Source organism: Budorcas taxicolor, chromosome 10, assembly GCF_023091745.1.
Source record: "Budorcas taxicolor isolate Tak-1 chromosome 10, Takin1.1, whole genome shotgun sequence".
Lineage (NCBI taxonomy): Eukaryota > Metazoa > Chordata > Mammalia > Artiodactyla > Bovidae > Budorcas > Budorcas taxicolor.
In genome coordinates this window covers 8,153,235-8,178,671 of record NC_068919.1, presented here as the reverse complement: position 1 = coordinate 8,178,671, position 25,437 = coordinate 8,153,235, and the positions used below count along the sequence as shown (strand labels likewise).

Here is a 25,437-nt window from a genome sequence, read left to right as displayed (position 1 = left end):
ATGCTTCCATTAAAAATAACAACAAACCCATTGCTCAGCCATGAAAAGGAATGAAATCATGCCATTTGCAGCAACATGGATAAAACTAGAGGTTATCATACTAAGTCAGCTAAAGACAAATACATCACTTTAATGCGAAATCTAAAAAGAATTATACAAATGAACTTATTTATGAACAGAAACAGGCTTACATAGAAAACAAATTTATGATTACCGACATGGAAAGAAGTTGTGGGGTGGTAAATTTGGGATTAACAGATACAAACTATCACATATAAAATAAATAACAAGGTCTTAATGTATAGCATAGGGAACTATATTCAACATCTTATAACAATCTACAATGGAAGGAATCTGAAAAATAGCAATATGTATATATGTATAACTGAATCATTTTGCTGTACACCAGAAACTAACATTATAAATCAACTATATGTCAATAAAAAATAATTTAAAATATAATGACAAATCCATTACATGTTAACATAAATACCATATTTTTTTACAAATAAAAAATTTCCCCCAAACAATGATTTAATGAGGAGTTACCTTGGTTTTTATTTCGGCAAATCTCTTTAACAGCTGGCTTGATAGAAGGGTCAGATTTTCATATCTTGCTTCTGCATTCAATCTGGCATGTAATCACATGTCACCTGGCCTCTGGAGAGGAGCAACCCCACGTCCAAGGAGTGGTGGCTGCACGGGCGCAGGAGGGCTGAGAGGAGCTACTCCACGTTCAGGGTCAGGAGGGGTGAGCTTGTCCCAGGTAAGGAGCAGCGGCTGTGCTTTGCTGGAGCAGATACCCCAGGTCCAAGGTAAGAGAAACCCAAGTGAGACAGTAGGTGTTGCGAGAGGGCATCAGAGGGCAGACATCCTGAAACCGTAATCACAGAAAACTAGCCAATCTGATCACATGGACCACAGCCTTGTCTAACTCAATGAAACAAAGCCATGCCATGTGGGGCCACCCAAGATGGATGGGTCATGGTGGAGACGTCTGACAGAATGTGGTCCACTGGAGAAGGGAATGGCAAACCACTTCAGTATTCTTGCCTTGAGAACCCCATGAACAGTATGAAAGGCAAAATGATAGGATACTGAAAGAGGAACTCCCCAGGTCGGTAGGTGCCCAATATGCTACTGGAGATCAGTGGAGAAGTAACTCCAGAAAGAATGAAGGGATGGAGCCAAAGCAAAACCAATACCCAGTTGTGGATGTGATTGGTACTAGAAGCAAGACCTGATGCTGTAAAGAGCAATATTGCATAGGAACCTGGAATGTTAGGTCCATGAATCAAGGCAAATTGGAAATGGTCAAACAGGAGATGGCAAGAGTGAACGTCCACATTCTAGGAATCAGTGAACTAAAATGGACTGGAATGAGTGAATTTAACTCAGATGACCATTATATCTACTACTGCGGACAGGAATCCCTTAGAAGAAATGGAGTATACATCATAGTCAACAAAAGAGTCTGAAATGCAGTACTTGGATGCAATCTCAAAAACAACAGAATGATTTCTGTTCATTTGCAAGGCAAACCATTCAATATCACAGTGATCCAAGCCTATGCCCCAACCAGTAATGCTGAAGAAGCTGAAGTTGAACGGTTCTATGAAGACCTACAAGACTTTTTAGAACTAACACACAAAAAAGATGTCCTTTTCATTATAGGGGACTGGAATGTAAAAGTAGGAAGTCAAGAAACACCTGGAGTAACAGGCAAATTTGGCCTTGGAATACTGAATGAAGCAGGGCAAAGGCTAATAGAGTTTTGCCAAGAGAAATCACTGGTCATAGCAAACACCCTCTTCCAACAACACAAGAGAAGACTCTACACATGGACATCACCTGATGGTCACACACCAAAATCAGACTGATTACATTCTTTGCAGCCAAAGATGGAGAAGCTCTATACAGTCAGCAAAAACAAGACCAGGAGTTGACTGTGACTCAGATCATGAACTTCTTATTGCCAAATTCAGACTGAAACTGAAGAAAGTAGGGAAAACCACTAGACCATTCAGGTATGAACTGAATCAAATCCCTTATGATTATACAGTGGACGTGAAAAATGGATTTAAGGGACTAGATTTGATAGAGTACTTGATGAACTGTGGATGGAGGTTTGTGACATTGAACAGGAGACAGGGATCAAGACCATCCCCATGGAAAAGAAATGCAAAAAAGCAAAATGGCTGTTTGAGGAGGCCTTACAAATAGCTGTGAAAAGAAGTAAAAAGCAAAGGAGAAAAGGAAAGATATAAGCATCTGAATGCAGAGTTCCAAAGAATAGCAAGGAGAGATAAGATAGCCTTCCTCAGCAGTCAATGCAAAGAAATGGAGGGAAAGATCAGAATGAGAAAGACTAGAGATCTCTTCAAGAAAATTAGATATCAAGGGAACATTTCATGCAAAGATGGCCTCGATAAAGGACAGAAATGGTATGGACCTAACAGAAGCAGAAGATATTAAGAAGAGGTGGCAAGAATACACAGAAGAACTGTACAAAAAAGAGCTTCACGACCCAGGTAATCACGATGGTGATCACTCACCTAGAGCCAAACGTCCTGGAATGTGAAGTCAAGTGAGCCTTAGGAAGCATCACTACGAACAAATCTAGTGGAGGTGATGGAATCCCAGTTGAGCTATTTCAAATCCTGAAAGATGATGCTGTGAAAGTGCTGCACTCAAGATGCCAGCAAATTTGGAAAACTCAGCAGTGGCCACAGGACTGGAAAAGGTCAGTTTTCATTCCAATCCCAAAGAGAGGCAATGCCAAAGAATTTTCAAACTACCACATAATTGTACTCATCTCACATGCTAGTAAAGTTATGCTCAAAATTCTCCAAGCCAGGCTTCAACAACAGATGAACCGTGAACTTCCAGATGTTTAAGCTGGTTTTAGAAAAGGCAGAGGAACCAGAGATCAAATTGCAAACATCCGCTGGATCAACAAAAAAGCAAGAGAATTCCAGGAAAACATCTATTTCTGCTTTATTGACTATGCCAAAGCTTTTGACTGTGTGGATCACAAGAAACTGTGGAAAATTCTTCAAGAGATGGGCATACCAGACCACCTGACCTGCCTGTTGAGAAACCTGTATGCAGGTCAGGAAGCAACAGTTAGAACTGGACATGGAACAACAGACTGGTTCCAAATAGGAAAAGGAGTACGTCAAGCCTGTCTATTGTCACCCTGCTTATTTAACTTCTATGCAGAGTACATCATGAGAAACGCTGGGCTGGAAGAAGCACAAGCTGGAATCAAGATTGCTAGGAGAAATATCAATAACCTCAGATATGCAGATGACACCACCCTTATGGCAGAAAGTGAAGAGAAGCTAAAAGGCCTCTTGATGAAAGTGAAAGAGGAGAGTGAAAAAGTTGGCTTAAAGCTCAACATTCAGAAAACAAAGATCATGGCATCTGGTGCCATCACTTCATGGGAAATAGATGGGGAAACAGTGTCAGACTTTATTTTGGGGGGCTCCAAAATCACTGCAGATGGTGATTGCAGCCGTGAAATTAAAAGATGCTTACTCCTTGGAAGGAAAGTTGTGACCAACCTAGATGCATATTCAAAAGCAGAGATATTACTTTGCCGACTAAGGTCTGTCTAGTCAAGGCTATGGTTTTTCCTGTGGTCATGTATGGCTGTGAGAGTTGGACTGTGAAGAAGGCTGAGAGCTGAAGAATTGATGCTTTTGAACTATGGTGCTAGAGAAGACTCTTGAGAGTCCCTTGGACTGCAAGGAGATCCAACCAGTCCATCCTAAAGGAGACTAGTCCTGGGTGTTCATTGGATGGACTGATGTTGAGGCTGAAACTCCAATACTTTGGCCACCTCATGTGAAGAGTTGACTCATTGGAAAAGACCCTGATGCTGGGAGGGATTGGGGGCAGGAAGAGAAGGGGACGACAGTGGATGAGATGGGTGGATGGCATCACCGACTCGATGCACATGAGTTTGGATGAACTCTGGGAGTTGGTGATGGACAGGAAGGCCTGGCATGCTGCGATTCATGGGGTCGCAAAGAGGTGGACACAACTAAGGGACTTAATTGAACTGATACTTGTGAGAGAATCAGACCAAAACGTTATCTTAGTATATCAAGACAGTTCTGACTGGGTGCATATTCTGAAAGGGTCTCAGGGACTGAGAATCACAGAACCAGAGCATTTCTCCTCTCTGCTCAGGTCACAGCTTCCTGAATGCAACTCCTTCATAAACCACACTCAGTGCATCCTGTGGTTAATTATTCTCCATGCACATTTATTCTAGCAGTTTTGACACACAGTTATGCCAGTTCTGCCAGGAAATTACTGTTTGTGACTATTTTCCCAGTTCAGTTCATGATGGCACCTAGGTGAGAAGCTACCAGTGGAAAGGCCCAGGCCTCAGGGAAAAAACTTCCTCAAAAACATTGCTTCAGTTTTTCCATTTTGCTCCCTTAGTTTAAGACTTCCTGAAGGACATATTGACATTTCTCTTCATTTCTTAAATTAAGAACTGTAACCTCAAATTTTCCTTGTGTATATTTAACAGTCAAGTATTCCACTTCCTTTAAAATCCTATTTTTGACATGGTGGAAAAAAACATACTTTTTTGGGTTAAGGAAATTCAAATGTTTTTGGTTTCAAGCATATTTTTTAAAAATGACAATGGAAGAGCTTAAAGGTCATTCTCTGGTTTGAGGACGGATCCCATTTTCTGGTGACCATGACCTGAGCTGACTTCATTCAATAGATCCATTCCTGAAATACTGTGCAGACTGCAGGCCTCAGGAACTTGAGTTCATGTGTTAACTTACAAATGCTGTGTGCCGAATAATTCTTGTTAGTTGAAATAACTTTTCTGTTGACTATGCATTTAGAAATACATTATCAGAATTTGGGGTTGACTTTCAGCTCTCATAGGTACTTATAACTTTGCTTTTAATTCCTCCTCCTCCCTCTGCCCCAGGGAGTGTTGGACGGCAAAGGACTATCCCTCAAGAGCAACCCTTCCTTAAGTTTCAACCTCTGACACTGGTTTCTCTCTTCACTAGGAAAGAACTGCAGACTATCCGAGATGCTCATAACCCAGGAATCCAAACAGACTCTCAAAGATATAACCTTAAATTTTCCTAAGAAGGGATTGAGAAAAAAAAAAAAAAAAAAGACACAGAAAGTTTTGTAATTAACTACCAAAGCTTTTGGTAGAAATTGTACTTTTCTTTTTCCCTTCCAATTCCATTCTCTGTGCCCCAAGAAACTCAACTTTATGGGCTCTATCACGCAGGTTCCCTTGACCTTGGGGTGCAGGTTAAAATCAGGAGCAATGGGAGGCACCAACAGAGGTCAAGGTGTGGGGAGATAATGTCTGTGTATCCACCCTCTACCCCCAACCTGCTTTGGGCCTGGGGTGTAACAGCTTTCCTTAACTGCTAGTCCCTGGGGCTCTTCACCAGCTCTTGGTTAAGGGAAACCTAGCAGTGAGTGCGTGCTAAATCGTTTCAGTGGTGTCTGACTCTGTGTGACCCTATGGACTATAGCCCCCCAGGCTCTTCTGTCCATGGACTTCTCCAGGCAAGAACACTGGAGTGGGTTACCATGCCCTCCTCCAGGGGATTTTCCCACCCTAGGGACTGAGCCCATGCCTCTTATGTCTCCTGCACTGGCAGGCAGGTTCTTTACCCTTAACCCTGGCCCACACCTCTGCGAATCATCTCTTCATTGATGGCTTCCCTGGCGGCTGAGTGGTAAAGAATCTGCCTGCCAACGCACGAGACATGGGCTGTTGGACAGTGGAGTCTGATGGGCCACAGTCCATGGGGTCACAGAGTCTGAGGTGACTTCTTGACTAAACAACAAACAGCTAAATCCTTAGACTGGCCTTCCTGCCAGGCTCTAAAGGCACAATAATATTTTATTCCAAACAGATATCAAGCAAACCTTCAGATTTATTAATAGAGGTTATACACATTTTTTAAAAATAACATAAAAACAGTGATGTAATATTTTATAAGCACATAGTGATAATACAGTAATGGGTCTTATGAAGTCAGATGTATTTCAATATAAACAATGAATAAACAGTGACAGTATATCTTCACTAAATTAGATCAAATGAATATAGTAACTAAATTAATAAAAACAATGTTAACTTTTACTTACAATACATACTTTTATGTAAATTATTCAATAGCATTTGGAAACAGTTTGCTCTTTTGAATAGGTAAGCACTTGTCTTACAGCTTTCTGTTTGTTTAAAATGTCAACATTTTTTCATAAGGAAAAAAGACATATATCAACATTATTTTTAATTATTTTGCTAAATACATGAGGATATTCTATACTTGATACTCATCATAGGGTTAAAAAATGCTTTTAAAGTCATTTCATTAACTCTTAAGAAAAGTGAATGGAAAAAATGGAGACTATTTTCCTAGATTTCAAAGTCAATTCTATTTCTCCTGCCATTTCTAATCTGACATAATTAATGCTTTTTAAAAAATCTGATTTGAGTATGTACTGAACAAAACATTGGTAAATAGCGTCCAATTAAGTCAGACTGAAGGACTTACTTTTTATCCTTAGTTGATGTTTTATTTTTTTCAATCGTTTATGTACAACTTTGCTTATGTTGATACATAGACTGATGATTATATTATATACAGAATTTATAATTATCTTCCTTGAATAACACTATAATAGAACATTTCATATTCTGTGACTGAAGGACTTATTTTTAAAAACATGCTTCCTGTAATATATTATGTTTTCGTCTCAAGTTATAACCACAGGAAGCAGTAACCAAATGTTCAAAGTTCTTCACCCGGCAGGCTCGATTATGTGGCATTGCCTGGTGACATCTGGCTAAACGCACTTCTTTACATATTGATGCACTTCTTTAACACTTGTCGACTGTGTGTTGGTCCACTTTGTTATTCTCGAAAGTAGGTTTCAGTCTGACTCCACTCTGTCTGCCCAGCACCCATGCGTGCCTAGAGCACGCGATGACTGTCCATGCTTGCTCTGTAGCTCTGACTGTGACCCTTGCAGCCTAACTGCTGCAGACAGACGTGCCTTCCTTCTCCATTCTTAAAATAGGCAGGGAAGTCCTTTACATTCATTATCTCTTGGGATGGCACATCCTACTCCACCAACTTCTAATAAACATAAGCTCACGGCCGACCCTTGAGGGAATCCCAGCAGAGGATAGCAAACACGTGGCCCTGGCTTGTATCTACTGCCCGGAGTCCTTCATCTGGGGGAGGAGGGCAAGACGCTTTGAAAGCCAACCTCAGGTCACTGGTGGGACTTCTGCTCATTCTCAGTTTACACACATGGCGTGGAAAACAGCAAAAATGCTACCCACATCATGTGTTTTCACTCGCTTTAATAATTTTAAGAATTCAAACTTCGATATATTTAACAAGAAAAACAAAAGAACTTTCTCTACACACAGCTAGTACTAAGTCTCATCCCTCAACAATTTAAACACTGCTGTTGAACAATTTAAAAATACATTTATTTGCAAAAGCTGTGCAACTCCAAACTGTAGAATCCCTCACTACTGAATGACTTCTTCAGATGTTCCGAGTTAAACTCCAACCTAAACTGCATGTTAAATCAGAAAATCAGAGTTTATTTCCATAGTCTCTGGTGAAAAAAGAGAGGGTTTCAAAGTGCCTATTTTATACTGTACTGCAAATGATATAAGTACATGCGTATCAATTCACACATACACACATATAATGTCATGTAAATATATGAAAGCAGAGACGCTTAGTTCTTGTGGTAACACTGGCAATGCTCTCTTGGAATAATGTTTTCTATTCCTGTTACTTTTGTCTGAAACTAACAAATATACAAGCTCTCGTAGGGAGGCACATAAATCACAAGTTTGTTGTTTTGGATGGTGAAGGAAACACTTTTTTTTTTTTTTTTTGGGTCAGGGATGAAGTTGAATCCTCAGGTGATTTGCTTTTTTAACATTTTCTTTTTAACTCACTGTCAGTCCCTTTTCCTAAGTTAAGAGCTTTTTGTATAGACTGCTGCTCAGGTTGCTAGAGCAGGTGTCCATTTTACTTGGCATCAGCTGACCGCTGCTGTTACAGCTGCTGGGATCCGAACTTTCTTTGCAGTGTAAGACAGCGGAGAGGTGCCTCTGGCACTCCGAGGAAGCATAGTAGTATATCAAGGGGTCGATGCAACAGCTTACGCTGCTGACACAGACACACAGGAGGTAGGCAAAGTAGGCGGCCTCTGTCATGGAGTCACGGGAAAGGAACGCGTAGTGGAGAAGCAGAAGGACGTTTGTGGGTCCAAAGCAAAGGATGAAGATGCAGAACACAGCCGCGGACAGGAGCAAAGCCCGCGACTTCTTGTTCTGGTTGGCAACCGCGGAAGAGCTGAGGCATCGGATGATGGACACGTAACAGACGGTGGAGAGGATCAGCGGCACGAAGAAGAAGACGGCGGAGAAGGCGGAGAAGTAGTGCGAGTAGTAGTCTTCCAGCAGCTCCTGGCTGAGCACGTCGTGGCAGGCGGTGATGTTGAGCCCCGGCACGTAGGTGGCCTGCTCCTGCAGGAGCAGGGGCGCCACCCCCGCGATGGCCACGGCCCAGATGGCCAGGCAGATGAAGGCGGCGCGCCCCAGCGTCCGCCAGGAGAGCGACTGGATGGGGTACACCACGGCCAGGAAGCGGTCGACGCTGATGGCCGTCATGAGCATGATGGAGGCGTACATGTTCCCGTAGAAGGCCGCCGTGACGAAGCGGCACAGGGCAGGCCCGAACCTCCAGTCGCTTCCGGAGAAGTAGTAGCTGATCTTGAAGGGAAGCACACACACGAAGAGCACGTCTGCCACGGCCAGGTGCAGCATGTACACCACGGCCGGCTTCTTGACCTGCATCTTCAAGACGAACACCATGACGGCCATGGTGTTCAGCGGAAGGCTGACCAGGAACACGCCCGTGTAGACCGAGGGGATAAAGACAGTGAGCCAGGCGCTGGTCAGATATCCCGAGGCAGCTTTGGAGATAAACGCAGGGGGTGACTTTTGGGGAGGGCTGCTTCTGTTTCCTGGGCTTATCCTGCCTTCTGTGAATTCACCTTCACTCGGGTCCTCGTCCTCTGGCAGTGGGATTTGTTCATATCCGTCATTGGAATTCCTGAGAAAGAAAGACCGGGGACCTACAGTACCATTTGTTGCTTCTGTCTCTGAAAAGTAAAAAAAAATCAATTTAAATGAATTAAAAAGGCAAAAGAGACAAGGAGAGAGTTCACTTGACTTTTGCTTTTTGTTTCTTCCTGGGACAGTCGGTGCTAAAGAGCAGGTGACACTCAAGTGGACAACAGACTTTATCTGAGTGCATCTCTCTGTGTGTGTGCTCCATCGCATCTGACTCCGTGCTACCCCACGGGCTGTAGCCTGCCAGGCTCCTCTGTCCACGGGGATTTCCCAGGCGAGTATAATGGAGTGGGTTGCCATTTCCTTCTCTAGGGGATCTTCCCGACCCAGGGATCGAACCTGAGTCTCCTGCACTGTCAGGTGGGTTCATTACTACAGAGCCACCAGGGAAGGCCAGACTTCATCAGGGAATTAGCTAACTCAAGGTAGTGTACCACATTTTGTTTCTGGCACAAGCAAACACTTTTCAAGCTCTGCTCCTCGGAGAGATGCGGTGAACCACAGACTTTCAGAGATCTCTCCTGCAGATATTAGGACAGGCTGAGTACAGGCTGCTGTGAAAGAAAAAAGCCATGACTTCTTTTCTATGCTGGCCGCTGTCTCTATAAACAAATCACCCCAGGCTGTGTGACTTCTCTTTCCTCCATAGGCCCGCAGGTATACATTTTTTTTTCCTTCATTTGGTTTGTGGCCATCCCTTGAGATCCATTCTCCCTCATGGAAAAATCAACACAGAAAGTTGAGGGAATATCTTAAAGCTTATGGAGCTAGAGGTGACTTTGAGCAAGACTGCTGCTGCTGCTAAGCCGCTTCAGTCGTATCCGACTCTGGGCTACCCCATAGACGGCAGCCCACCAGGCTCCCCCGTCCCTGGGATTCTCCAGGCAAGAACACTGGAGCGGGTTGCCATTTCCTTCTCCAATGCATGAAAGAGAAAAGTGAAAGTGAAGTCACTCAGTCGTGTCCAACTCTTAGCGACCCCATGGACTGCAGCCCACCAGGCTCCTCTGTCCATGGCATTTTCCAGGCAAGAGGATTGGAGTGGGGTGCCATTGCCTTCTCCTTGAGCAAGACTGAGGGGACCCAGTTTCCATGACAGTTATCTAGGTGATAGAAGCTCTTCTTTACTAGTTTTGGCTTGTTTACACAGTAGAATGTCCCAAATCTGTCATCATCTTTGGGTCCAAACAGTCCCTTAGGTTACTGTCTAATAAAACCGCAAGGCACCTACCACTTGAGTCATCTTCCCCGTCTCCCTCCTCAGTAGGTCAGTGGAGTAGCACCAGTTCTAGGTCAGTGCCTCCCTCAACTCAGTTCCAAAATGTCACATGCATCCAAGCAGATGCCAGGCCAGCCAGGCTCTTTTGAGTGTCAACTAGAAATCACCATAAAGGCTCTGCTGCAAACACCCTTCCTTTACCACCCTCCTCCACCAAAAACATCCAGTGGAAATGTTCATCCCAGAAATGCAGCATTTAGCTGCTGGAACTCCACCAGCTTTTGCGTCCCAGGAGTTGCACTGTCATTCTATCACTGAGGAGACTTGGACAGAGAGCCTCTGTTGGGCTTTGGGGAGCTGAAGAGTGGGGACAGAAACCCCAGGGGGAAAAGGATGAGGCTTCTATCCCTGGGGGCGATTACCACAAAGCCTGGACACACATGTCACTCAGAAGTGAGGTCCGGGGAATGAGAACTGGCTGGAAATGAGATAAGTACAGTGAATTTTCCAGCTTTCAGTTTTATTTTTCAGTAGTGGAACCTTCCTGCAAACAAAAACTTACACAGAAAAGCATGATGCAGTAAGAGAGAGTGCTGCTTCTAGAAGGTCCTTACCAGACCCAACTATCCCCTAGACAAAAATTACACAGACTCTGGATTCCTTTCCGCCCCGGAATCAATGACCTGAAGTTATGTAGGTTCACGGTCGTGTTGGAGAGGGGAGGGATGGGTCTTGAAAGAAAAGATGGCAACCTATGGGTTTCTGGCTTTCAGTGGCTTTTAGCTTGAGAGGAGGCCAAAGTCAGTGCCACGAAAGATAGCTGAAACTCAAATAGAAACCTCATAGTCTCTGTGGCCCAAAGAACTAGAAGACAGTGTTCAGGGCAACCACAGTCACTGGAAACTGAGGGAAGAATGCAGAGAAGAGCAAGCGGAGAGGCATGGAGAGCCGCAGAGTCCAGTGTAAATTCTGCCGCAGGTTTGGGGCACACTCAGGGGAGATGTGAAGCTGCTTTGCTATACTTAAAAGAATAGAAGAGCTGTTAGAGCTTTTTTGCTCAAGAGGAAACGTTTGCAGTTTGAGTTCAACCAAATTAACTGCCTGTTAAAGCAAAACTAGCAACACTCTTTAGAGAAATAAGGCAAAATCTTGAGTGTTTACAGTAGGATAATGTTCAGCATACAGTTAAAAATCATTCGCTATAAAGAGAATCAGGAAAGTGTGACCCAGTCTCAAGAGAAAAGGACAATCAATGGAAACCAATCCCAAGATGACTCAGATGGTAGAACTAGCAGGTAAGGATTTTAAAGGGTGTGCTGCAACTATGCTTAATGAGGGAAGAGAAAGATTTCATTGAAATGAACAAAGAAATAGAAAACAGCAATGAAACCAACCAACGGAACTTCTAGAACTACAAAATAAAACACAGTAAATTGGCATCTATTTCCAAAATGAAGAGCAAACCTAGAATGGCACCAACTGATACATAGTAGAACAGGGCCTGGTACTGAAAGCTCGAGGTCAGATGACCTCAGCAAGAGCACGAATGAGTTGATCTGTGCCACAGGAAGAACAAAAATCTGCAGTGATGAGCCTGAGTGTACACAGATCGCGGCTGTTCCCTAAGGGTGGGAAACAGTTCCTATTTAACCTCCAAGTCTCTCTAGTACCCTGCCCCACAGGTAGGAGGTGTGGTCCTTAAATCGGCTTTTAGTTATAGATTTGCATTCTAATACTGGCTCTACCCGATGACTCAGCAGTAAAGAATTCACCTGCAATACAGAAGACGCAGGTTCGATACCAGAGTCAGAAGGATCCCCTGGAGTAGGAAACAGCAACCCACTCCAGCATTCTTGCCTGGGAAATCCCATGGACAGAGGAGCCTGGAGGGCTACAGTCCATGGGGTTGCAAAAGAGTCAGACACGACTGGGCGACTGAACAACAGCAAACAAGTGGCTCTACCAGGAGTCACTTACCTCCTCTGAACTCAGTCTCAGGATCACTAAAACGGGAAGATCCAGTACCTGCCTGGCCCGCAAATCTGGCAGCTTGGAGCATCACACATGAAATAAGGATATATGTCCACTTTGTAATCTTCAAAAATTAACCAGTGTGAGAAAATATTATCCTTCCCCATCACTTCAATGTAGTTTGTTTTTTGCTCTCAATTGAGAGCAAAAAAAAAAAAAAAGAAGAAGCAAAGAAATTAAGATGGAATCTGTCTTCCTCTTCCCTCCTTCAACATATAACCGTGTTTAGTTTTTCAATGTGACGAGGGACATGAAGAGGCTGTAAGGTACAGAGCCCCAGCATTCAGAGCCGTAAATCAAATTTCAAATTCACAACCTTTCCCTCAAGGATCACTTCCCTCCTCTTGTGATGCATCTAATTCGCTGTGTGTCTTGATCTGCTCACGTGGGAACCGGACCCTGGTTCAGCGGCCCCCGTGGGAGGGAAGTGAGGCTACCCTAGAAGTCATGAATGTGTGGGAGGTGGAAGAACAGAAATGAATGAGTCCTGGCACTTCAGGACCACAAAGATAAGTGTCCTTAAAAATGCTGACCCACAGGAACCTTAAAGTAACATGACCTTCTGCTGCAGAAAGTCCTCTGGGGGCTTGGCCAGATTGAGGACCTGTCATGTCATGTACAGAGGGGAGAAAAGCACACACATGCCTGTGTGCAAGCTACATGAGCATCAGGACGTGACCCAGAGGAGGGACACCCTGGAACACCACGAACACTCACAACTCAACTCTTAGACGCGGTCACGTGGCCTGAACATATAAAACTGTCATTAGGCTTTGCTCTGTAGCTAGTCTTGGTTGGCCAAAAATTTCGGCTTTTTCTGTCATAGTGTATGGAAAAGCCCGAATGAACTTTATGGCCAACCCAACACTTTAGGAATCAGTATTTGTTTTCAAAAATTTCTCCTCTGACTCGGCCTTCTTGGGCAGTATGGTGTTTACGACAGAAACTTTATGCCCACTCGAACATGACATTTTTATAGGCTGGAGCCCAGGAAGAATGCATAATCCTGTGATTAGATATCATTGCCTAAGGTGTCACCTTTTCTTGCCACCAACAGATTTTGATATTTTGGTCTTTATGGGATTACAGGACGTCAGCAAATTTTGTTTATCTAACTGTATACCAGCATCAAAGAGAGAATAAAACCAATTCCAGGTGACTAGATAAATCCAACTAGCTTGTGCCCCTTGGGCTGAAATTTGAGTTTGGGAATCTTGCTTTTACTTTAGTCCCAGGTCAAGGAGAAAGTGCCTGTCAGCAGATCGAAAATGCCTGTAACCATCTGTGTTTTTATTGGTAAGTTATGGCTTAAAGGGATTGGGGGCAGGAGGAAAAGGGTACGACAGAGGATGAGATGGCTGGATAGCATCACCGACTCGATGGACGTGAGTTTGAATGAACTCCGGGAGATGGTGATGGACAGGGAGGCCTGGCGTGCTGCGATTCATGGGGTCGCAAGGAGTCGGACATGACTGAGCGACTGAACTGAACTGAACTGATGGCTTACAAAAAAAAACTAGGACAAGTCCTAAAACTGATCCTCATATTTGTTGCAAAAGTTTTACTTAATTCAGGTTTCTTGATATGGCTCTAGAGTAATTTTGATTGTTGAACATAGAATATTGCTAATGAGTTTGAATGTGGACTCTCTAACTCTGGAGACTTTCAGAAATTATAAGTCAGGCACGGCACTTTTTCTGACTTTGACGAGATCTGGCCTAGAAGCAGAGTGGTGCCCAGATGTTCTCTCAAGGTCCCTCATGATCCTTGGATTTATACCATGTCAGCCTCCCAGAATATGCCAGCTTTAGTTCTGACTCAGAGCTCTGGCCTAGAGGGCTCACCCTTGGTGGGTTAAGAAATCAGAAATCCCAGGACCTTGCCTACATTCATAGAGAAGGACAGCTGTACCCTGCACTTCTCCACCAGTGACTCAACACTACAGGCTAAAGAGCAATCAAAAAGGGGGTGATGGAAGAATGATGGAAACATACTAACTCCAAGCAGAAAACAACATGAGTGGGATACTCCACGATCTCAGATGGAACCACGCATTAGGAAAAGAACTGCTCCTTAAAGAAACTGCTGGTGCCAGATGTGGGGGAGGAAGTGCCCAAGACGAGCCCTGAATGTCTTCAAAGAACATTAGGGTCAGGTCAGAAAGACTCTGAAGTCAGTCCAAGGGCCCTTCCCAGTGGCCAAAGATCATTAAGAGAATAATGACAGAAATGCATGGAAATGTGGGAGAAATGCCATATTTGTTAAGATCTATTAGAAAAGGCAGAGGAACCAGAGTTCAAATTGCCAACATCTGTTGGATCATCGAAAAAGCAAGAGTTCCAGAAAAACGTCTACTTCTGTTTTATTGACTATGCCAAAGCCTTTGACTGTGTGGATCACAATAAACTGGAAAATTCTGAAAGAGATGGGAATAGCAGACCACCTGACCTGCCTCCTGAGAAATCTGTATGCAGGTCAGGAAGCAACAGTTAGAACTGGTCATGGAACAAGAGCCTGGTTCCAAATAGGGAAAGGAGGATGTCAAGGCTGTATATTGTCACCCTGCTTATTTAACTTATATGCAGAGTACATCATGAGAAACGCTGGGCTGGAAGAAGCACAAGCTGGAATCAAGATTTTCGGGAAAAATATCAATCACCTCAGATATGCAGATGACACCACCCTATGGCAGAAAGTGAAGAGGAACTAAAGAGCCTCTTGAAAGTGAAAGAGGAGAGTGAAAAAATTGGCTTAAAGCTCAGCATTCAGAAAACTAAGATCATGGCGTCTGGTGCCATCACTTCATGGGAAATAGATGGGGAAACAGTAGAAACAGTGTCAGACTTTATTTTGGGGGGCTCCAAAATCACTGCAGATGGTGAGTGCAGCCATGAAATTAAAAGACACTTACTCCTTGGAAGAAAAGTTATGACCAACCTAGATAGCATGTTGAAAAGCAGAGACATTACTTTGCCAACAAAGGTCTGTCTAGTCAAAGTTACGGTTTTTCTAGTAGTCATGTGTGGATGTAAGAGTTGGACTATAAAGAAAGCTGAACGCCAAAGAACTGGTGCTTTTGAACTGTGGTGTTGGAGAAGACTCTTGAGAGACAGGAAGGAGATCCAACCAGAGGATACTAAAGGAAATCAGTCCTGGGTGTTCATTGGAAGGACGGGTGCTGAAGCTGAAACTCCAATACTTTGGCCACCTGATGCAAAGAGCTGACTCATTGGAAAGGACGCTGATGCTGGGAAAGATTGAGGGCAGGAGGAGAAGGGGACGACAGAAGATGAGATGGTTGGATGGCATCACCGACTCAATGGACATGGGTTTGAGTAAGCTCTGGGAGTTGGTGATGGACGGGGAGGCCTGGCGTGCTGCGGACCACAGGGTTGCAAAGGGTCAGAACTGAGTGACTGAGTCACGACTGAGTGACTGAACGGATGAGTTCATAATTATGCTTCAAGGAAAATAAAACCTTTTTCGGTCACTTTTGAATGAAATGAGGGGACCCAGTATGAAAATTGGTAAATAAAGGCCAGATTCAGCATTTATCTTGCCTTTTCTATACTGAAAATATTTTGGGGAAGCCAAATAGTCAATGAAGGAAACTTCTACTTTATAAAATAATCCCAGCTTATAAACATAGAAACAATGACAGATTTAGAAATGCATCTTGAAGTACTTAATGAAATAAGATTTAGTCCAAAGATTATTAGTCTCTTAAAAAGTGAGGTGTAAGGATAGGTTAGGTGATAGGAACTCTCTGATAACTGGGTCACCTGACCACACCCGAGTCCACTGCGTAACCTTAAGGTCTCAAAAAGAGAGACAAGACTTTTCCGGTGGTCCAGGGGCTAGGATCTGCGCTCTCAGTGCAGGGGACCTGGGTTCACTCTCTGGACAAGGCACTAGATCCCATATGCTACAACTAAGACTGGTGTAGCCAAACAAATTAAAAACAAACAAATAACAGGCGATGTAACAGGCGTGTGCACACCACCACTAGGTCAGGCAGTCTTGGAGAAAAACCAAATAAATCAGGTTAAGCCTCCAAATGGACCACGTTATAGAAAATGCATAGGAGAGAAAGGCACGCTGAACAGCCCTGCTGCATAGACCCAGTATGTAATAGGAAAGTCTAGAAGAGGGATGACCCAGTTTCTCGGACACAGAGCCTTGAAAAAAGAGGAGAGGGAAAACCATCACAGATTAAGAGACTTAAGGATACATCAACCTAATGCAGCAGCGGACCTCATCTGATCCCAATTCAAATAAACCAACCGAAAAAGTATTTATGAGACAGTCAGTGAAATGTGAACACTGAGCATTCGAATAGCTACAATATTAAGAAACTGTTGTTCAGTCATTTTAGGTGTTAGAACGTCATTGTGGTTACCTGAAGAAAAGAGTTCTTATCTCTAAGGATATATATTTACACGTGAAAAGATACCGTGTGTCTGGGATTTGCTTTAAAATTGTCCATTTGGAGAGGAGGAAAGTGAGGATACAGATAAAGCATACAGAAGGTAATTCTACTGCCCACTTTGGGTAGCTTTGAAAATTTCCATAATGAAAAGTGAAAAATAAAAGAAGAAAAACATTTGATGCACATTTACTAGCCACCAAAAACTAAAGACAAGTTTTCTTTTGCGTTTCTCTTTCGTGTTAGTTTTGAAGGGGAAAAGGTGCTTGAATGTTTGTGTGAACACAGCTTTCCACTGAGAGAATTCATGGGATACCAGTCCTTCCAAGGCGTTTCTGGAATATGGAGGGTGCGGGTATGAAGAACACATTTGTTGAGCAGTTACTTTGTGCTCAATATTTCACTTACCTACCTCATGCAACCCCAGTATTTTTATGAGATAAGCATGACAGCGCCTATTTTACAGACAACATGGGTGCGCAGAGAGGCTAAGTGACTGATCCAACGCCCCACAGGCAGAAAGTGGGGCAGCCGGGGCCTGAGCCACCTCTGCCAGGTTCTGAAGCTCATGCTCTCTGAACACCACGTACCCTGTCTCTTCAAAAAAGCTGTGAATTCAGGACCTACTCCTGAAAGGACGCTTTTCTTCTCTAGCATTTCAGCAAACAATCTGCCCACCCTTTGGAACTATACACAGCAACTGGGACACAGCCGTGTAAGGGTGTGAGTTCGGCCGATGATGGGCACAGCTGTTGCTTGGGAATCACAAGTCCTTCTGACCTTGGCGACGCACCAACCACGTGCCAACAACCCGGCCCTCACAGGACAGATGTAGCAAGAGATGGTCAAGGACAAAATAGAGAAAGAGATGTTTAGAATACTGCTTCAGATGAGGCAGAGGCAAGTCAGTGAGCAAGCAAGCATTACAGAATAAGATAAACCCTGACTGCAGAGTGAAGACGGGATGGCCCCTGCCTGCGGGAGCCCCTGCCCGCGGCGGCCCCTGGCCCTCCCACCCTCTGCAGCAGGCAGGGAGCATCGCAAAGCAAACGCGGGGGGAAGCCAGGGGCGTAGGGGTTACAGGAAGCAAGGCTAACCAGAAAATGTAAACACCAGAGTGCCCGATACCACTGCAGGCACTGAAACGTGTGTGGGGGACCCTCCTGAAGGCCAGGGCCTGACTCAACTCGTGGTGTCAGAAAACTAGCAGGGCCTCTGGGAAGGACTCTGATCCTGGCTCTCCCCATTCCTCCAGGCCCGTTCTCCACCAAGAGGGACAGGCGTGGGGATACCGCTCTCTACAGGACGCCGAGCTGACAGGAAAACTAATTTACAGTAAAGGATGTTTATAATCACCGATTTCCCCAGAACCAAACGTTCCCACGCTCCCACCCCAACCCCACTCAAGTCCTACTGCAGCTTGTAAACCCCAACTGAAAGAAGCTACGTTCTAGAGATGATAGAAACGGTCATAAACAGCACTTCCTGGAAAGCAGAACTCTTCTTGTAAGGCCACATAAGCTTCAGTTCTGCTGACGGCCGCAGGACAGTGCGCTGCGCCTGCTGCGCCAGTGTTCAGATGACGCTAGAGACTTGACGCTGCTTATGAAATCAACGCACGGGACTGTAACAAGCTTTTAAAAGACAGAATCTTATAGAAAATGTCAGAACACATAGCACATGGTAAAGCTGAGTACTGGTTGGGAAAACTTTTGTTACTGTACACCGTGACTGTCCCTGGGCATTTATTGAACATACAGGCAGCAACTGTGTCATCATGTAAAGCATATTCCTTAGAGTCCTTACTGCTGATCAGCAAAAAAGAAAACACTGGAAAACGCTTCTCTATAATACACAATGCCTGACTTTTAATCCACCACAGACTTGAAGTGTAACTAGATGAGATTAGATTAGGTCCTTTCCTGAAGTTCAATACATTTGTAGTGCAAATTTCAGATTATTCCTGTTATTTCCAAAAGCAGGCTCTTTTGAAAGCAAATAAAGGTCTGTAATGGCCTGGTAAGTGGCCAAACATCACTGGATGCCTTGGGATGGAGAAAAAGGCATCACTTCATGGGTTTTTCCAAGCACCATCCCAAGGTAAGGGCTTCCCTGGTGGATCAGTTAGTAAAGAATCTGCCTGCAACGAGAAAGACCTGGGTTCGATCCCTGGATTGGGAAGTTCCCCTGGAGAAGGAAATGGCAACCCACTCCAGTTTTCTTGCCTGGAGAATCCCCATGGACAGTGGAGCTGGCGGGCCACAGTCTGTGGGATCACAAAGACTCGGACACGACCGAGCGACTAAGCACACACACATCCCAAGGTCAGTGTGGGAGAGGTTGTCTGGGGGAAGCTCGGACTAGACAGAGAACTGTGTATTCTGACAGTCTGGGGCATAAGCATGAGGAGGTGAACAGCAGAATGAAATAAACCACAAAGTAGGGAAACAAACAGAAAACTCTCAATGTCGAAACTGTGAGTCCTGGATACTGTCATCCTAGTCAAAAGTAAACCCAGGCTGGGGTTCCTGATGATCCTTCTGGGGTTCTGTGAGTATCCCACAGTAAAGGGGATGCAATTCCCCAGATACAAAAGGCTGCACACGATATGATTCCATTCGTGTGTGGAAATACGCAGAAGTGGTGAACCCAGAGCAAATCAGTGCTGCCAAGAGCTGGAGGCAGGGGATGGGGCCGAGCGCGTGATGGTGACCGGGTTTCTTTTTGAGGTGATGAAAATGTTTTGGAACTAGATAGAGGCGGTAGGTGTACCACACTGTAAATGTGCTAAACGCTACTAACTGTAAACTTAAAAATGGTTAATTTTATTCTATGTAGATTCTACCTCAATTTTGTTTAATTATTTTTATATCTATAGAGTTAATTTTGGAGAAGGCGATGGCACCCCACTCCAGTACTCTTGCCTGGAAAATCCCATGGATGGAGGACCCTGGTGGGCTGCAGTCCATGGGGTCGCGAAGAGTCGGACACGACTGAGCAACTTCCCTTCACTTTTCACTTTCATGCATTGGAGAAGGAAATGGCAACCCACTCCAGTGTTCTTTCCTGGGAATCCCAGGGACGGGGGAGCCTGGTGGGCTGCCATCTATGGGGTTGCACAAAGTCGGACACGACTGAAGTGACTTAGCAGCAGCAGCAGAGTTAATTTTGATATTAATGTTATTTCCCAGTTTGGTCCTCTTTATTTCTTCCGGTAGGTTCCAACTGTCATGCAGCATCAGTCCCTAACTCTAATATATCTTCATTCCGTTCCCCTCCTCCGCACTGTGTGTCAAAGAAAGACTGCACTTCTGTGTCATATGCTCAATCGCACAATCTTATATTATTTAATGCAATTATTTAAAAATTCTTTTCACTCATTTCAGTGTAATCTTTTTATACAGTTTTGAAAGGTTACTTTCCATTTAAAATTATTACAAAATATTGACTACATTCCCTGTGTTGAACAATATTGACCTCAATTTTAGAAGCAGAGGAAGACAGGAAGGAAGGAAGGAGGGAGAGGAGGAAGGAGGAAGAGAGGGAAAGAAGGGAGGAAGGGTGAGTTTCAAGGGAAAAGAAGGATGTGTGTCCAGAATGAGAGTGAGACGAGAGAAATGCAGGGTCCTAGGGACTCCAGGGTCTCAGCGGAACTCCAACTCAGGCTCAGCTGAGTCCGTTTGAGCGGGGACAGGACAGGAGTGAGCTGCCCGAGAGAGGAGAGGGGGGCAGCAAGGGCACAGGGAAGCAACGGCCGGAAGCAGGCTGGCAGAGGAGGAAACTCAGCAGATGGGGAGCTGCAAGTCAGGGCTGACAGCACACTCGTCTGTTTAGACATAAAAGGTAGAGAAATGCTGAGCTAGAAAGAAGGGAGGGCACAGACATGCTGAACTGAAAAGGAGGAGGCAGGGCTGGAAGGGCAACCAGCACAGATGACGTGAGAGGATTCCTGAGGAGGGGCCAGGGCGCCTCGGCACCTGTCCTCACATGCAGGAAGCGTGGGCCAGCCGCAGGACGTGTCCTGTGAACACAGTGCCCCAGTCACCAAGGAGCGAATGAATGTAAAAAAGAAGCACGGGAAGGGGGAAGTTATACGTGATTTAGATGCTGGGGTAGAAAACGACTTGCTGATTCATTAGAAATTTGACTTTCAGAGGTTTCTGCTTGGCTTCAAGCAGCTTCACTGTCTCGTTTTGTGTCATTTGTTGGGCGGAAGATCACAGCCTCTCAGTAACGGCCAACTAACCTGCACATTCAAGGTCTAGTCACAGACTGCCTTATCATCTGCATCAGAAAAGCAGGGTACCACAGTCGATGCATCTACGTTTACTAAACACCTCTGTGTGCTAGACCTGGGCTCCCCAGCCAACGGGGCCCAGACTCTGCCTTCTGGGATCCTGGGAAACACAGCAGGATTATTGCTCTGCTGTCAGAGGGGCTGGGGGGTCCGGATGGCTTCCTCTTCATAGTGGACAGTAGAGAAAACTGCACTTAGTGGAAAAGGCCTCTGGTCAAATCTCAGTTTCACTTGTAACTGCACTTGTGACTTAACCATTTGGGGGCCTCAGTTTTTACCTGTAGAATGGGGATGCCATCTACTCAAACGGTGGATACAGGAATAAGTAAAATAGTGTCTGTAATGTATCTAGGCAGGGTGTTGGCTGTAATAGGTTCTTGACGTAAAGTACCTGTTTTTAATGAAATGTGAACAAGTAGGGTGTGGGAAGGGCATTCTGGCCAGAGGAATAGCCTGGGGACAGAAGCCAGAGAAAGCATAGCTCCTGGGAGGTGGAACTACAGGATGGGGGCTGGGTGAAGTACAGGTAATGTGATAGATTACGTAACAGGGGAGGCTCAGTAACAAGGGAGGCTGGGCAGAGGCTGGGACCCATCCTGCAAGGGAAGAGGCACCTTCGTCTATACTAAGGAACTGAGCTTGACTTTGTGGGTAGGAAGGCAGTGCATGGACTCTCCCATCCGACCCCCTCTGCCACAGTCACCATCAGCGCTTCTGGCAACTTTTACTCTCCAGACCTTCAGAGAATCAATGGGCATCACTTCTAGGACACTGACTCGCTTTGATGAGAGAGTCTCACTTATACTGCTTGGACAAAGGAATGTAGACTGGTTAATGAACTCAGGAATTTCTCAAGTATCTGCTGAGTGAACATCTGTCATAGATGCCAAAGGGATAAATGGAAGTTTATAATCTTTGCTGAGGGATGACAGACCCACAAAGTGGAAAAGCCACTTTGCAGGAAAAGCCAAAACAAGTGGGGACAAGTCTGAGAGTGCTTTGAGAAAGCTCAAATTGGTGGGCAAGGCTTGTCCTGGAAGGATTTCTTATGACTGGGGTCTTTCGATTCCTTCCACCAGATAAAGGTGGTTAAGACACGCATTGTTTAGAATTGCAGGTGCACAGTGATAATAAAAAGCAGACCTATTTTTGGTTGATTTTATGGGGCTTAAAACTCTCCAAAGACAACTGCTGCTGCTGCTAAGTCGCTTCAGTCGTGTCCGACTCTGTGCAACCCCATAGACGGCAGCCCACCAGGCTCCCCCGTCCCTGGGATTCTTCAGGCAAGAACACTGGAGTGGGTTGCCATTTCCTTCTCCAATGCATGAAAGTGAAAAGTGAAAGGGAAGTCGCTCAGTCGTGTCCGACTCTTCGCGACCCCATGGACTTCAGCCTACCAGGCTCCTCCGTCCATGGATTTTCCAGGCAAGAGTACTGGAGTGGGGTGCCATCGCCTTCTCTGTCCAAAGACAAGGTCCTACCTATTTCTTGCATCCAGGAACCCCTCCTCCTTTTGGAATTTAGGTACACTGTCTCTGAGACTTAGTTTCAGGATTGGCAAAAGGGGATAAACATGTGAGGGGGTGAAATGAGACAATGTGTAGTGAAAACGCCTCTGGGCCCAGGGTTAAACACACAATACAATACTTAACAAGAGTGCCTTTTCTTTCTCATCCTCTTTTCTTCTCTCTCATAAAGTGGTCCCAGAATCCGGGGTAGATGAATTGGCCAATGTTATTCAACTCTATCTATAGCAGCCTGTTAGCATGCACCATTCAGGTGGATGTGTGTAACAAGCGTGGGGAACAGCAGTCTGAACTTCACTCCCTAACAAGAGGCCAAAAACCTTCCTAGGGAATCCACTGAGAAGAAAGGTGACACAATGGCTGCAGCATCTATATAAAACTATTCTCTACCTCACCATCCAAATCTCAAACAAAAATCTGTGTTCTTAAGAGCACATCCCAGAATAAATCTATAAAGTGATATCTGACATCAATGTCACCATGCACAATTTTTCTGGAGTTCTCTGCTTTCCCAAATATCGCAAGAGATAACGTGCGAAGTTGCTGCAAAACCTTGGGCTCCTGTGTGGGCCTCTCAGGGTTCTGAAAAGCCTCACCTCCAAACTCACCCTGAGCAAAGATGGAGAGCAGAGAAACCAGTTTCTGTGTGTTTCTGTCACCTCTCCGTCTCCAGCTGCCTGTATTCCTTCCAAGTTGCGAAAACAATACAGAGTACACAGTGTTTCACAGATAAGGAAAACAGCTAGCATTTGTTACTACTCGGAATAAAAGAAGCGGTCAGAAAGCTTACAAAGTTGTATCGCTATAAAGAAATAAAAGCATTTTCCCCATCCCTTTCTATCTAGGCTCTTTCCAGGCAACGTTTCTGCCCTGTTTTTTTAAGGGGGAGAGGTTGGAAAATACATTTATTTGCTCAGACAGCCAGATACTTAAAAATACACGCAGGGCACAGTAATAAATGTATTCTAGGTGAGAAACCTCCGTCTCCCAGCAGATCAGAAATTGAAATGGTTTCACCCCTCAGGGGCTGAGGAAGCCGTTTGTGAGGAGCTGGATTGTTGCCTCAACTCGCTTGGAAGACTGGGTCCTAGGAAACAAGCAAACAAAGCCCGCCGACCACCGCCTCGTGGCGATCTAGCTATCACTCGGTATCCCGCACCACGACCACCCCTGATACAAGGCCTTTCTGTGCCCGGCGGGGCGGCAGGTCCTGATTCTCCACTGAACGGGCCACGGGACCAAGCTTTTCTCTACACCCCTTTCCTCGCCTTCAAAATGTGCAAGAAAAGCCGTAAGAACAAAACAAAACTTCAGCGGGAGCGGTTCTCCACCTCATCTTGGGGGGAAAAAAAAAAAACCCGGACCGGCTATTGGTGGAGCAACGTGAAACCCCTTTCTTTTCGGGGTGGTCCTGGGAGAAACAGGCCCCGCAGTGACAACAAATGCAACGAGGTGCCTCGGCTTCCCCAAGACAGCTCGAGCCCTCCTCGTCCACCTCCCACACCCTGCACGCTCCAGAAGTCGGTGCAGAGAGGTCCGGGCCGAGCCCGCAGCGGGCTCCCGGAGAAGGGGCGGTCAGGGGGTACCCCCGGGGTCCCGCGGAGGCCCGGGGCTGCGGGACCGGACCGGAGGGGACTTCGGGGCCCACGCTCACCTGGTCTGGGGCCTCGGATGCGGGCCGACACGAGGGGGCTGCACAGACCGAGCGCCGCGGCCCAGAGCAGCAGCCACCGCGGCCCCATTGTCCCGGGGCTCGGCGCGCTCGGCGGGGCCGGGGCGGCGCGGCTCGGGGAGGCTGGCCCGCCGCCCGGAGGCTCGGGCAGCACGCGCGGAGTCTAGAGGTCGGCCGCGCGGGCAGGCGGAGCGCTCGCCTCTGGGCAGGATGAGGCAGTTCGGCGCGTCGGGCGGCGCCGGTCGGGAAAAAGGGCCCCGGGGGCGCGGGCGGGGGCGGGGCGCGCGAGCGCCGGGCCCGGAAGGGCGCCCCCCGGCGGCCAGCGTGCGCCTCGGCGCGGCCGCCGCCCGCCCGCGGTGCCTGCGCCGTCGCCGGGCCAGCCGGGGCTCGGCCGTCTAGCCGCCCCTCCTCGCGCTTTGGGCCGCCCGCCCCGCGGGGGACCCCGAGTGAGAAGCCGTTACCTGGGCCCGTCGACGTGGGCCCGCGAGCTATCCGCCGCTCACCCGGGGAGCACGGACTTGAGCGGAGAACGTCGGGTCGCGGCCCCCACCAGCCCGTCCCTCCCCGGGCCCGACTCAGGCCGAGCGCTGCGCCGCACTGGGAAACCCGCGAGCTTGGCCACAAGTGTTGAAGCGACTTGTGCTTTTGTAACTTGGGGTTAGTGGATTTGAAAGTTTATACTGTCGATACAGGGTGGCCCGCGGATGCGAAGAAGCTCTTCGCTTTGAACAGAATTTTTGACGCTTCTTATTCGCGTGCCTTGATTTCGCCGCTTAGATATTTCATAGGTCGGGCACTTCGTTCTTTGACAGGCGGGCTGCGAGTGGTATAGCATCATCCGGTCCCAGGAGCCGCTTCTCCGCCCTCGCGCTCGGCGCGGCTGCAGCTCTCGGCTCTAACCCGAGCTCAGCGGAGGCGCGCGCCGGCTCCACCTGCGCCGCGGTGCCCGGAGGCGGGCTGGCTCGTGAGGGAGGGGCGCCCGGGTGACACTTTCCCTGGTTTGACAGAGTGGCCAAATTCAAGGCGCAGGGCGGAGACCCTCGAGCCTCCGGCCGGGGCCGCCTGGAGGACGAAGCCCCGCGGGC

General features: G+C 46.4%; 1 protein-coding gene across 1 annotated transcript; it reads right to left on the bottom strand.

Moving 5' to 3' along the window:
- Nucleotides 1-6,060: 6,060 nt before the first annotated feature.
- Nucleotides 6,061-24,422, bottom strand: F2R (coagulation factor II thrombin receptor). Its single transcript, XM_052646806.1, has 2 exons — nucleotides 24,335-24,422; nucleotides 6,061-9,210 (listed from the first exon to the last, which is right to left on the bottom strand). Exons 1-2 carry the CDS (start codon nucleotides 24,420-24,422, stop codon nucleotides 8,015-8,017), a joined length of 1,284 nt encoding a protein of 427 aa, XP_052502766.1. The 3' UTR covers nucleotides 6,061-8,014.
- Between the last annotated feature and the right edge of the window lie 1,015 nt (nucleotides 24,423-25,437).